Source organism: Oryctolagus cuniculus, chromosome 17 (assembly GCF_964237555.1).
Source record: "Oryctolagus cuniculus chromosome 17, mOryCun1.1, whole genome shotgun sequence".
NCBI classification, from domain to species: domain Eukaryota; kingdom Metazoa; phylum Chordata; class Mammalia; order Lagomorpha; family Leporidae; genus Oryctolagus; species Oryctolagus cuniculus.
This window is the reverse complement of record NC_091448.1, coordinates 56,180,605-56,196,022: the sequence shown is the minus strand read 5'-3', so window position 1 is coordinate 56,196,022 and position 15,418 is coordinate 56,180,605. Positions and strand designations below refer to the sequence as shown.

The 15,418-nt window shown below is 39.0% G+C and overlaps 1 protein-coding gene across 2 annotated transcripts in view; it reads right to left on the bottom strand.

Moving 5' to 3' along the window:
- The window catches only part of MAP2K4 (mitogen-activated protein kinase kinase 4), a 114,331-nt gene that overhangs the window by 45,311 nt on the left and 53,602 nt on the right, over positions 1-15,418 (bottom strand). For both annotated transcript variants that reach the window (XM_017348962.3, XM_002718920.5), the window contains one exon: positions 5,031-5,150. In XM_017348962.3, coding sequence (XP_017204451.1) covers positions 5,031-5,150 — 120 coding nt within the window. The remainder of the gene's footprint in view (positions 1-5,030; positions 5,151-15,418) is intronic.

Genomic DNA, 15,418 nt, shown 5'->3' with positions numbered 1-15,418 from the left:
ACATCTGGCTCTCTCTTCCAGCCTTGCCCAGCCCTCACTCCGCAGGCAAAGAGGCCAGGGAACCCATCAGAGATGGGAGACCAAGGTCCCCGGGGCAGGTAAGAACAGAGGGGCTGGGAGATCACTCAAGTGCAGCAGGTGAGGCCAAAATGATAGTTGGGGGTGGGGGGGAGCCACACTCCTTTGGGCCACAGGTTAGGCAGGACAGGATGGATGGGAGGGCCCCCAGGCCCTGCGGGTCCTCAGGGTGCTTCCCAGGCAAGTCGGCCTTAGCAGCACCAACCCCTATACATAGCTTTGACAGTCGATCTGTAGGCTAACAGTCCTTGTCTGCACTTCTGTTTTGCCGCCATGAAGACACTTTGTTTATGTGTAATGTTTATATATTTTAAAGATTTGTGCCAAGAGTATATTCAATAAAAATCTGAATACCTTCTTCAAAAAAAATCTATGAAAAACCTACAACTAATGTAATCTTTAAAGGTGAAAGCCTGAATGCTTTCCCGTAACATCAGCAAAAAGACAAGGAAGTCCACTCTCACCATTCCTATTCAACAACATATTTGAGGTTCGAGCCAGTGTAATGTAGCAAAACAAAAATAATAAGACACAGGGGCCGGTGCTGTGGCACAGTGGGTAAAGCCACCACCTATAGTGCCAGCATCCCCTAAGGACGCTGGTTCAAGACCCGGCTGCTCCACTTCAGATCCCAGTTGTAGCCTGGGAAAACGGTGTTAGATGGCCCCTGCACCCACATGGGAGACCTGGAAGAAGTTCCTGGCTCCTGGCTTCAGATCGATGCAGCTCGGCCATTACAGCCAGTTGAGGAGTGAACCAGTAAATGAAAGACCTCTCTCTCTCTCTCTCTCTGCCTCTCCTTCTCCCTCTAACTCTGAGTTTCAAATAAATAAATAAATCTCTGTCTCTCTCTCTCACTGTCCACTCAGCCTGTCAAATAATAATAATAACAACAACAACAAACATCCAATTAGGAAAAACAGAGTATATTCTTTATTCACAGTAAACATGTTCTAAAAAGGAAAATTCTAATAGACTCTATAAAATATCAATTCTTCCCCCTATTTAACCTATAAATTCAGCATAATCCCAACGGAAAATCCTTGCAGTTTCTGTTCGTTATTTTGTGTTGCTGAAACTGACAAGCTCATCCTAAAATCCATTTGGAGATGGAAAGAACCAGACAGAACCAAACAACCTTTAAAAGAACAAAGCTTAAGGACTAACACTCTCAGGGCTGACTTTCTATAAAGCTCGAGTGGTCCAAGCAGCAAATAGTGCAGAGACAGAGCAATGGGACAGACCATGTTGTGAGAGAAGAGACCCTTTTATGTATGCACAACTGACTTCTGAAGAAGGTGCAAAGGGTATCTACACGCAAAATCTAATCAACAATATATATCCTTATCACATAAAGAAACTAACTTTAGATGGATGATTGCTATAAATATGATACTTAAAACTACAGAACTGCCATGGCGGGGGGGGCGGACAGAAAATCTTGATGACCTGCGGTTAGACAGGACTTCTTTGATACCACATCAAAAGCAATAAAAGAAAAAAACTGAAAAATTGGGTTATGTCAATATCAAAAACTTTTGCTCTCCAAAGAACACTCTCAACAATAAGAAAAGGTAAGGTATAGACAGGGAAAAATACCTACAAGTTACACTGTGATAATAAGCTGGCATTCAGAATATGTTTTTTAAAAAAATCCCCAAACTGAATAACAGAAAATCCAACTTTAAAAAGTGCATATTTGCTGGGGCTAGAATTGTGGCATAACTGGTAAAACTGCAACACCAGCATCCCATATGAACACTGGTTCATGTCTCAGCTGTTCTACTTCCAATCCAGCTCCCTGCTAACGGTCTGGGGAAAGCAGAAGATGGCCCGAGTGCTTGGGGTCCTGTCACCCATGTGGGGGTCCCAGATGAAACTCCTGGCTCCTGGCTTCAGCCTGGCCCATTCCTGGCCATTGCGGCCATCTAAGGAATGAACCAGCAGGTGGCCGATCTCTCCTTCTGTCTCTCCCTCTAAGTCTGCCTTTCAAATAAATAAATCTTAGATAAGACAGAAACCTAGATAAACAGAAACATCAAAAAAAAGATATACAGTTAGCATATAAATACATGAAAAGAAGTTCAACATTGCTAGTCATTAGGAAAATGCAAATCAAAATTACAATGAGATTTCACTACACCTCTGTTTGAATAGCTCAAAATTTTAAAGACGTCTGTATTAAGTGTTCAAAAACATATGGAAGAAACAGCCCTCATAAGTTACTGCTGGAAATATACAGTGGTACAACTCCCCTGGAAAGCAATTTACCCCTACCAAAATACCCCACCACTCCACTGCTGGGTACTTATCCCAGGGAAATAAAAGCCTATTTCCATACAAAAACTTGTGCAGAAACGCTTACAGCAATTTCATTTACAACAGACAAAAAACTGGGGATTTGGATTCAAATGTCCATCAGTAGGTAAATAAGTAAACAAACCGTGGCATATCTGCATAATGGATTATGACAGACTACATTGAGCAGTAAAAGTGAATCAACAAACAAACATGGTACAGCATGAATTGATAATAATTGAGACAAAAAATAAACCAGGAAAAAAGTACATGCTTATGATTGCACTTATATAAAAACTTCAGGAAACTGAAATTTATCTATAGTGGCAGAAAATGGATCAATGGTTGCCTGAAGGCAGGGACAGCAGAGGACAATGTACATCTGGGGCACAAGCAAACTTGTAAAAGATGGGTATAGTCATTATTTTGATTTTGGTAATAAATCTGTAGGTATGTACACTTGTTTAAGCATATCAAATTATATATTTTAAATATATGCAGCTTATCACACATCAATTCTACCCCCATGGGTGATATTTATAGCTTACAAGGAGAAACGAAAGAGACAAAAGAGAGGTAGATGTAGGGACAGAAAGGGGAAGGTGATTAAATTTGCTAATATCACTGCCTTCTTCAATCTGATGAACTTCTAAAATCATAAGCTATTCTGAACAATACTTTATGCACTAGAATTAATTTTCCAGCCTCAAAAGATGTTTGAAATAAGAGTTTACTTGCTACTAAATTCTGGAAACTGGTAAACTAAAAGGCATATTTAAATGATTCTAGGTTTCAGTATTGATAAGACAAATAGTAAACAGAGGCTGTTTTGTAAGCTATAGGCTTTTAAGAGTGACTTCTATTATGCAACACTGTCAAGCTCTTCTTTTTTCCTATCTACAAACTCTAAAAATGACTTTCAAAAACTTATGCAACTAAATGTCCTAATAACTTATCCAAATCAAATCCAAGTTGAACTTCAGGGTTTTTACCTTAGTTTAGCCATTCTAGAAATAAGTACAGATGGTTAAAGTCCATGACAAAGTTACCACTTCAGTATATATTACTCCCTGCTCTGAATAAAGCTCTAGAGAAGGCTTGATATTACCCAGTGGCAAGATTAATCTCTACATTGTGGCTGCAAGGAAAAGACAAAGAACACCTCAGAAGCGCCAACCTTTTGATTGGTGGCTGACTGAACCACACCAAAAATCCGAAGTCTTCTGGGCATACAGGTTGTATAAAATATAAAATGAAATCCCTAGAGAATCTCTCTATCTAAAAGCACTTTCTCCTTCCCAGTGGTAGGAAGGAGAGGTAGAAAGGCCTGAATGCATACTTTCATTTCACTTTTTTTATAAACCTATAATCTTGTGGCTATTATCAGAACTGAAAGTCATGGCACACACACACACAAAAAGAGGATGCTTTTCAATGATAATTTCAAATGAAAAATGTTTCTCTAAGCCATCATTAAGTCTATTTAATATTTAATATTTGAAACCTTAGTGACTTCAGAAAACATTTTCATAACTCACTCTTTAAAGGTTGGATGATTCGAACAGGATCTGTCTCCCCAAACTTATACAGATGTTTAAACCTCAAAGTCTTCTGTTAATGGTTAATGGATCAATGTTGCTATTTGATGGATTAAAGGCGGCTGACTTGATCTAATCATGGCATCTGGGTCACTGAGGGCTTGCCTTCAGAAAGTAGTTCCCATGAGAGAATTGGTGATATAAACCAAGTGGGCTTCCTATCTCTCTCTCTCTCTCTCTCTTTCCTTCCTTCCCTCCCTCCCTCCCTCCCTCCTTCTCTGCTTCCTAGCTTGCCATATTACTTTCCATCTGGCATCCTCCAGCATCACCAGCCCCAAGAATGATAACTTTTAAAGAGTATTTGAAATGCTTAACAGTTCAGTTCAAGTCCTACTCAATGGACTAAATATCACAATCTTTGCTTCCAGGACTCCAAGAAGTACTTGACCGATTTACAGTTCTATCTTCACCCAAGGCTCTCATTCACTTCCTTTTCAGGTAATGAGATGGCTGGGAATGAGTAAGGGGATTGATGTGATAAGCAGAAGTGATAACCCAAGTTGGGAAACAGAGACCCAAAGAAGAATGATGATCATCAGATTAAGAAATTAAAAGTTCTAGTTCCCACACAAAAATCTCAATAACAGCAATAGAAAAAAGAATTTTAATGCAATTATGAGCATAAATGAGGATTGTAGGTGGAATCAAATAAACATTAGCATTAAATGAAGATACATTTGATAACAGAAATGAGTAAAAGTTAATAGAACAAATAGAAGGATAAAGAAAGGCCAAAGAGAAAATCTAAATTAATAACGGAAATGCTGATATTTAAATCAGCTATTTTTTAGGTACTTTTAGAAAATATTTGTACATAAAGAAAGGAAATATGAAATTCACAAATGACAGCAACAAATGCTAAAATATGAGACGCTGCCCTTAAAAAAATGAGTGGTAGACGTTAATGTACAAATTATCATGACTATCTACAAAAATATTAATAACATCACTAATGTACAGCAGTTAACTGAAGATTAGAATCTAACTCTACCATTCTCTTATTTGTCTCAATTAGATATTCATTCATCAGCTAAGGCCCAAATATTATATTCCTACCTCTCTGAAGAGTGCACCATAAAACTGAACAATGTATGGGCAATCACTACTCCGCATTACTACATCCAAATCCATAAGAAGTTGCTTTTGTTCTTTTTCATCCACTGTTGACCGAATTCTCTGGAAAAGAATGACAAAAGATGTTAAAAAAAAAAAAAAGGAAAAAAGAAATAGTTCTAGAAATCTGAAAAAAATTTCTAACACAAGATTGAAAATTACCATGGAAATTTCATAAAAACCAACCAGACACAAAAATTATCATCTGTCCTTATGCTTTATAGGAAAGATTTTTATGGCAGGAAGTTTAACAAAATAGCATCTGTGACTTCTTTAAAGAGCACAGGGCTCTTTAACCACAAGCATTCACAAATGATGTAGGGAGTTTTGCAACAAAGTTCTTAGGCAGTGAAAATTAACCCCCACATGCAAATATAAAGAAAATCAGAATAAATGCTAACAGTTTTCATGTGGATAATTCATACAAACTTTTAGTCACCATTTAGAACTGTGTGAGATCTAGGCATCCAACTCAACACAGCCCTCTCAGCTCCCTAGCATCCACACTCATTAGATGGGATGCAGTTCAGAACAACAAAATGTGAGTGCTAGCACGGGGCAACACACAGACAGAATTCAGGTTTCCCCATCCCAAACAGAGACACTCTCTCCCTTCAGTGCACTTTCCGTACGTTAAAAACAAATTATACCTGACTGTCCAACTCGAGAGTCAGCATGCAGAACAGTTTAAACCTGGAGAAGAATGCTAAAACTTAGGAGACAAAGCGCTCTTTTTCCATTCCTAGGCTGATGAAACCCTCCCCCACACACTGTGTCCCTGGTAAATATCCCTAACCACACTGTACTACAACTCTGCATGTTCCTAAGAAACTGTTGGAAAACATTAGCACTCCCATCCCCCACCTCCCATCCAGGAAGAATGCAGTACACAGAGGCGATCAGAGGGACAGTTCCCACTTCTCTAGAGAGAGGAAAGAAAATATTAATATGGAATTAACTTTTAATATCACAGCATGCAAGCAACTTCTGTTCTCATCAAAAAAAAAAAAAGCTCACGATGTCACATCAACACACTGTGCACGATACATAGCACATACTTACAAGGCAAGTTAGTATGACAAATACATAAGCTGGCATTTTGTCTTCCAAAGACTTTGAGGTATCTGTCCTTGATGCTCTTGAAAGGGATGATAGCAGTCAATTAAATTCTTGAGCCCATTTTACAAAACAGAAGCCAGAGGCATAGAGAAATACAAAAGATGTATTCCATGTGACTTGAGAATAAGTAGTTGTTTGAGGAATAGAAGGAGGTTCTCTCAGTTTCATTTTTTGATACTACATGAGGAATTTCAATATACTCAATACACTCCAAATATATTCAATATACTCCAAATACAAACAAATTCAATTTTAACCCTTAAAATTTATAGCTTACCAGCTATAGCATTTCATACCAAATAAAAATTATCTAAAATCTATCTTATATACACTGATTTTTTTGAAGTGTTCACATTGAGTATCATTGGCCAGATAAACAAAGAAAGAAATAAGAATGGAAAATAGAAATAAGGCTGGTTCTATTAAAGTTAACAAAGTCCACTTCAAAAAAAGATAAAGCTAACAAAGCTAACAAAGTTCTTTTCTTCCCCTTTCTACCCCTCCCCACTCTCTCACATCTACATTTTCAGAATTTGCTAATAATCTTGCTTTTAAATCGATATCAACACAAATGTTTGCTCAAAAAGGATATTTTTTAAAAATCAATTAGCCCAGAGATGTAACTTGTGTTTCCTCAAAACATGGTGTTGTACTTTCTGTAAACATTCTAAATACATTTATTCTTGTTTGGAAAACATAACTTTAAAAGTATGGCTATGGGAATACTAGCTCAAGAAGGTGATTATTTTTAAAAAGATCTTATACAAACTTAAAACAGACAAGGAGTTGGAAATTAAAGACATGCAAGAAAGAAAAGCCCAATGACCCCTTTTAAGTTGGGAAACATTTCCACCTCCTAAAGAACTCTCATTTTTTCAAAGGTGGGAAAAAATGTAGTTTTCCCCCTATTTTTGCATAAAGATATACTGGCAAATGTGAACATATACACACTTATAAAAGATATCCTCTTTTGCTAGCTCATTTTTTTTTCCTAAACTGGCTACATAGTTTTCTAAATTACATTTGTACAAATGTTACGTCTCAACTCTTGAAATGCATATTACAGTTAAACTCTCAATAGTAATCTTTTGGGAGCTAATTCCAAAAACCCTGCTGTGCCACAGAAAGAACACGTGCTACTACATAACCCAGGAACCTAACTGAATCCCCACATCTGACTGATATCCCATATTCACACTACCCCGAAGGAACCGCTCCTAAGCGGAATGCAGAAAGTTTCTGGCACAACTCTAACGTCTGAGATCATCAGCATGGCAGGAAAATCTATTCACCTATAACATTGCTTAATGCCACTTCCAGCAAGAAATAGACTATGGAGCAGCTGAATGGCCTACTGTTTTAACACCAAATTGATTGTGCTCCTGGATGCTCTTCAACAGATCAACACCGCCTCATGCCCTCCAAATGTTCTGTCCAAGTATCTGGCAATGCGCAGAAGGGTAGTTGCTGACATTACATCTGAATTACTTCAAGATATTCTCTAACTCCACAGGGATATCCAGGGCAGCCCTCTTTTGACACTGACACAATTCTCTAGCCTTATGACCAAATCCTGCCAATTTGTTGGTACTCATCAGGGAAAGGGGTAGTGATTAAAAACTAACATTACTAAGTCTGAAAATTTTTCCAGTAGGTAGGGAACATTGTTATAATGGAAAGGGACTGTGGGAATTAAGAAAACTGGATCCACTGCAGGACGGGGAGTGGGAAGGCCACAGAGAAGACGCAATAGGAAGACAGGTGAAATCAGTGTGTTCTATCAAGGAGAACTAACTGGACTCCTGCTTACTGGGATAAAAGCAGCAGGATCCAGTCATAATGATAACATGTTTTTGTTTCCCTCCCTTTTCTAAATTTGTTTCCAGGGATAGGGAGAGGGGAGAAGAGGAAAGAGTATGATGATGAACCAATTGCTACTAGGAGGTAAGACAGGGAAGACTCAAATGTGATAAAGAGGAAAAAAGAAGGCTGACAACACAATGGCTTAAGGAAGAATTATAGAAAAAAATGAGCAAGGTTCACAGTACTTCTTAAGAAGCAGATCACCAAGCAGCATGGTGCTGAGTGATAAATAAATACCTAGCTAATTCTGATAGTGGTCCTTCCCACTCATTGATTCACAGTCAAGTCTTCTATCTCCAAGTCAAGGTTCTCAAAGATATCCCAGTTGCTAGACAGAACAGGCATATACCATTTACCAAAGCACCAGGCCCTGCTTTGAAGTGATCTACTCTGTGACTGCCTGTGTCCTGATGTGACAACCACTGACTCACTCCAGATGAAACCAAACCCAGAGTTTTTCTTGGTACCAAGTGAAGCTATAAGAAAAGGTAAGGCAACGGCAAGCCATTTCTCCTGAACAACGTATGAAGGGGCACTGTGGTTACCTGATTCCATTCTCGGCTGGAGAAAGGGAAAATACATCATCGTATATAGACTAAGCAAAGAAAACTGGTAACAAGCCACATACACTCTTGATTAAGAACAGCAGTTCCACAGCACTGACAGATGTCAGTTCTGAAGATCCCAGGCTAAAAAGGATATGAGTCATCAGCAATCATACCAGTAAATCAAGAATTGAGGAATCCAGAACTAAAGTTAGAATGCAGAGCTGTAGTAGACAGATTTGAAAGTGGCAACATCCTCAAATAAACTTACAAAAGTGCTACTCGTTCTAACTGATGCTATTTTTGTTTTGTTTTAAAATGGAGAGAACGTATGGGGGAATGAGATGTAGGGAGAAGAAATGGGAAAACTAATGCAGAATCAGGGCTCTAAGTTCTCACAAGAGGAACTCTCCTCAGGTTTCCACATGGCTCAGCTGAGAGTCCTGAGGGCAGTACAGCAGGAGTCAACAAGAAAGTCACATCCTTCTGCACACTTCATCCATAACTGCTTAGAGTAAGTTAGAATAAGGTGTGTGAAAGAGAAGACAGTTCTTTCATCAGAAATTAGGGCATGAACAAAATGAAGCTTATCAAGGTGATGAATTCAATAAATATAGAGTAAATCAGTTAGGACTTCAGAGATTCTTCCAGGCACTGACTAAAACAATTTGAAACGGGATAAAATAATGCTAGCTACTAGTATTTTGGCCATTAGCAAGGCAGAGTGTCATCTTCAACTTATCAGTAACCAGAAAGTATTTACGTTTCAGCAAAGCTGTACAGGATCTGCTGTCACAATTAGCTAAAGCTTGCAGGTCAGTGCATAAGCACCTACTGTCACCTAAGCTTTCCACAAGTACTTACATTCCATATTTCAAATAACTGCCAAATGTCTTGCCATATTAGTATGATGACTAGAACAACCAATCCCATAACAAGAACCAACCAGAAACTCTGTGATGACAGCTGTCTACTTTTTGTACCTCTGGTAGTGTCTTATTACCCATGCAGAAATCCTATGACTGATACAGGAGCAAACATGTCACATGGGACCTTTGGTAGAGCTCACCTCCACAGAAACCTGTGATATAACAAAGGTGTAACAATAGTACAAAGGACAGGTTATTTTCATTAATATAGCTGTACTAATGATATTTTGAAAATGCACTAGTTTCTGCAATCTATAAACACAATACTGCTGTGACATAAATACAGCCTTGTTCATTAAATGGGCCTTGGGAAAGACCCTCCTAGGGTTAGTGTCTAAATAAAAGTTGAAGCAAAATGTATTTTCAGTTGACAACTGACCTAAGTCAGTGATAAGGGGGATAAAGGCACAAGATCACAGTCAGATCCCAAAATGCACCCCCATTCTGATCCTTACCAAACAAAAATTGTTACCCTCTCAGAGAAATGGTCACAACTCAGTTCTTACACAAAGTTGGAAACTCCCAGAAATCACTACAGCACCCTGATATGCTAATACCTTCCTCTGGGCTACAGGAAATCTTAGGCATTCCATTTTCCTAATTTGTGAAACAAAGATTCTATATCCCTGATGCATAAACTCATCCTTAGCCTAAAAATGTCACACACAAAAATGCCCATGATACCTTACAATGCATTAAAAAATACAAAATATGGGGCCGGCGCTGTGGCATAGTGGGTAAAGCCTCCGCCTGCATTGCTAACTTCCCATATGGGCGTCAGTTGGAGACCCAGCTGCTCCACTTCTGATCCAGCTCTCTACTATGGGCTGGGAAAGCCACAGAAGATGGTCCAGGTCCTTAGGCCCCTACACCCATGCGGGAGACCCAGAAGAAACTCCTGATTCCTGGCTTTGGATCAGCCCAGCTCCGGCCATCGCAGCCATTTGGGGAGTGAATCAGTGGATGGAAGATCTCTTTTTCTCTTTGCCTCTGCCTCTCCCTCTCTATAACTCTGCCTTTCAAATAAATAAATCTTTAAAAAAAATACAAAATATGTGGTATATATTTCAAATATTGGTTCAGATGGCTCCTATGCAGAATGAGGTTAAGGTAAGATGGGTTCTTCTCCAAATAACCATACAAATTCAGATATAGTTCATCACAATTCAGTTATATCAACAACAAGATGGTAGAAAGTTTCAAAAACTAGCTATACAGAATGTTCACAAATATACAATGGTTGATTTAAATCCACCAAAAGCAACCATTTCCATAGTATCCAGGTGGACCCCTAACATTTCCTATGCTGGTGACCCAAAGCCTTCTAATACGGCTGGATAGCCTCCATTTCCTATTCCTTACATCAACCAGAACAGAACTGATTTTGTCTATTTTTATTAGTTAAGCTCTACATACAGGTCTGGCAATAGAACCCACAGTCTGGAAACCCCTAACTTGGAGCAATAGCAAAATAAACACATGTGTACTGGGAGTTCTAGCTCCAACTACACAAAAGACCTGAGTTCAAAATCAAGGCTGATGGAGGGCAGCCCTTCCATCCTTGGAATCTGGGAACTCTTGGAAGTGCTCACTTACGCTTTTCATACGGAACACCATAGCTTTTAAGCAATATTAGGGAGCATAAAATAGTATGGTTCAATCATGGATCTTATAATTACCATATATGATCTAGTCAATCAAACAAAACCATAAGATACTGGAATCCAGTCTCAAAACATAGCCATGTGATTTGGATAATCAAATATTATCCTATGGCCTTTAGAAAAAAACTGCCCAAAAAAGTCACTCTATACCATCAAAAAGGAACTTTTCCAATTTAAGACTACTGCTCTCAAATACCATGCAAGTGCTTTCAGAATAAGCCACACTTATTTAATGTTTAAACACGAGAATGAAACTCCTCCAAAGATTACGGGCCACCACAGTTTGCACTGAAATCACTCAGCAATGGGACTTCCGACACAGCAGAATGGGTGGGGAGGGTGAGAAAAACCAAGGCATATATTTACTGATCCCTGACTTCCCCTACGTGCCAGAACATCTGTACCAAGGAGGCCTACCTAATCAGCAGATGAAATCTCCACACAGCTCACAGAAGGGCTAAGATGTAGGCTGCTGATACTGAGAATGAATGGGTCTGGTCCTTCCCACCAAGCACTGGCAAAAGCAAGCTCTCAGTTCCAGGTCAAAGAAAGCAAAATCCAAATACCAAGAGTGGCAGGAATGTAGAATCAGGATCAAGTTACCAGGCCAGGATCAGGAACAGAGATGTCAATGAAACAATAGAACTGAAAGAGTAGAGGGTCAAAGGAACAACACAAGGTGTGCAAAACACTAACAGGAAGAAAACACAAGATCACATCACTTAGGCCTAAGCACCTAATCTCAAATAACTGATCTATTTTTCTGATAATCCCAGATAACTCAAGCAAAACACGAAAAGGTAATCATAATGATCAACAGTAACAGCCTTAACATAATATCCCCACCTACCTACCTACCTACTATTTGTTCCGTTCTCCATTGAGAGGACACTTTTACTGTAGCACTAACCCTTCAAAAAACAACACAGACTCCATTGGCAGCCATCTTTAGGGATGGTAACTAAGTTCCCTTGTATTCTCTCATTCTCTTTCTTTCTTTCCCACTCTCCCATGTTTTTTTTCATAGTCAAGAAATCAATCTGGGGCCAGCATTGTGGCACAGCAGGTTAAGCCACTGCCTGATACACCCATATCCTATATGAGTACTGGTCCAAGTCCTTCCTAGCTGCTCCACTTCGGAACCAGTTCTCTATTAATACACCTGGGAAAGCAAGTGAAGATGGCCCAAGAGCTGGGGCCTCTGCTGTCCACATGAGAGACCCAGAAGGAGTTCCAGGTTCCTGGCTTTGGACTGGCCCAGTGCTGGCTTTTGCAGTTATTTGAGGAGTGAACCAGTGGATGAAAGATCTCTCCCCTTGCCCCACAACTCTGCCTTTCAAATAAGTAAATAAATCTTACAAACAAAGAAGCCAATATGTACATGAGTTTACTCAAAAACAACAGGGACACTGCTCCTGTAGGCCTTCAGGATTGACACAGCAGGCAGGATCAGGGGGATGACAACCATTAAGATTGGAGTCATTCTTTCCTCTATGAGCAATCTGCTTGTAATTCCACTCAACTTGAGCCCATGGGTCTGAATTGAGACATTTTATCTGCTCTTTCTAATATCCATCTCTTGCCCACTAGAATTTGCTTTGATATCCTGATTTTGACCACCTATGGCCCAAACATTCCTGAGTGTTTCTCCCCATCTGAATTTCCCTAACCCTAGCTCAGCAAACTAATCCTGACTGCTTCTTCAAATATTTTTGTCTCAACACTGGAGTTTACCAAACTACAATTAACCCTGCCAGAGGGCTATGCAGAGACACCTACTTTACTCTTATAGATAGGACTCATCAAGGTCTAACTTTTGTTATTCAGTGGTTACTTCTCTGTCATGTAAGATGGGGCACTTAATGAATGTGTTTGCAGAGGATGCTGATCAGAGTCAAAAGTAAATCCCTGGCCAAAAGCTGAAGGCTGTCCTCTCCAAACTTTAGGACATCCCCAGTGAGGCAAGGGTTTTGCCCCGGGCAACCCTAAGACTCATGCCAGCACAGGCAGACAATGCAGTAGTGTTACTTCCATTCACAGAAGAGCAAACCCTCTTTCCCCAGGTATGGACTATTAAACCTGAAGGGCTAAAAATGTCCAGATCTTAAGTCCTAACTCAGAACCTCACTAGGTATGGAAAACTTTCCTTAGGCCAAAGATCAAGAAATTGTTAACTATAGAACTATTTCAAGTGTGCTTCTCATTTTACCAAAGGCAATGGAAAGCTCTCAGCCAAGGAAATCATTGTCTCACACTTTCTCTACATGTCAAATGTCAAATCTAATTCCTCCCTAATCACACATTACTTCTCTATGTTTATGATTGTCAATCTGATCTGCGTGTCTAGGTGATTAGGTAGCAAACTCAGGTGTGATGGATAAATCAACAGTACATTTTAAAATCCACAGAAAATGGCATAGATCAGTCCTCAATTGATACCAAGTTTTAATGTATATCAGTGCAAAAATACTTATTCCAGTATTAATCAAGCCATGGAAGCCAATGGTTAATCTCACCTACATCTTTACTGCTGTATCATATTGCCACCCTTCTTCATCCCAAATCGTTACACTTGTTCAGGAATTCAAGGGAGTAAATAGAGGTAGATAGTACCATAGAATTGATACAATGGTAGTCAGACTATAGTCCCACAACTGCCTTGAAAGTACTTCTTAAGAGAGTGGGATTTTTAACAACATTCAGCCAGGGCTCTCATAGAAGCCACTGATAGGATCAGATTACAAACAGAGACCAAATTTTTCCTATTTTCACTCTTAAGTTCATTCAAACTTTGAGTAAAACTCATACAACTCCAAATGTCATGAAATTAACCACTGAGGCAAACTATTTTAAATGTCAAAATCAAGCTCCTTCTTTACCCTGAAAGTGTTAACCATGAATAAGCCTATCCATATTACTAAAACATTTTATAATGTTGGCCAACATAGTTTGAAGCTCACAAGGCACAAACTGAAAACAAAAAGTCATTTTTAAAAGTACTTCCCTAGAATCTGAGGGAAAAGGTTACAACTTCGGCTATGTAAGAAAACTTGCCCCTAAGGTCCAGTCAGCTGAAACTGGATGTCATACTGAGAGAATACACAAGACTCATCCAGGGAAGTCTGAGAAAAAGGACTCTTTCCACTCTCACTGTAGCAGCGCAAACTAGGACTACAGAAATCATTGCACATTCTGAGAAAAACATTTTATTTCATCAGATAATCTATAGAAGTCTGTGCCTACACATCTTTAGATGTATTTATGCAAAATATCTTCCTATGAATGGCTATTTTCTCACATCATAAGAAAATGGCCCCAAAAAAGGTTAAGAACCCAAAGAGAATCTTAAAAATTTTCCCCACCTCTAATTTAACATTACTTTTATCTAATCCAGCAAAGAGAAATGTTCAAAATAAAGGAAACTAAAATAGTTACAAGATCTTGCTCACAACAGACCTACAGAAATCATTTTCTATTAATATGATACAAATGATTCCCAAATGTCAAATAAAAAAACCGAGGCCCCCTTCTCTCTTCAGGCCTTGACAAACTCTCAAACAGGAGATTAACAGGAATATGATTAGCTGCCACAGGTGGCTGGAACATCCGGCCCTCAGGCCACATAAGGCCAGCAAAATCATTTAGTATGGTCCTGCCAAGGCCACTACAGGCAGAATTCAAAATTCAATAAATCTATAGCAGGCTAATTTCTAAGTTAATAATTGTGTATGGTCCACAAATGATGCTATAAATGGTCCTTGGCAGAAAAAAGGTTCCCCACCCCTAGCTTAGACTGTCTGCAAAACTCACTTTCAACTCTGGCAAACTAAGACATTTTTGTTTGCATAGAAATTTTAAGTTCAGTGGGATGCGGCATGAACATATCTAAATTTTTCCCTTTTCTTTTTAAATTGCCTTCCCCCATTGTTGATCTTCCTGAAATATCTTACATAGGGCAAGCATTTGTTAAACATTTAGACAAAAAATGTATAAATTACAATTACTCAGACCCATTAGGAGTTGGAAGGAAATCACCAGTTCATTATAGGAACCAACATAAGCCTGCCAGGTACAGTCTACTGGTCAAATCTCCATTTCTGATTTTTTTTTTTAAATGAACTAACATTTAGTAGCATTACACTCACAATAAGGACAAAATGTGACAGCATTATCACAAGGTATGCATTTCAGTACAACTTTAATGCCAGGGA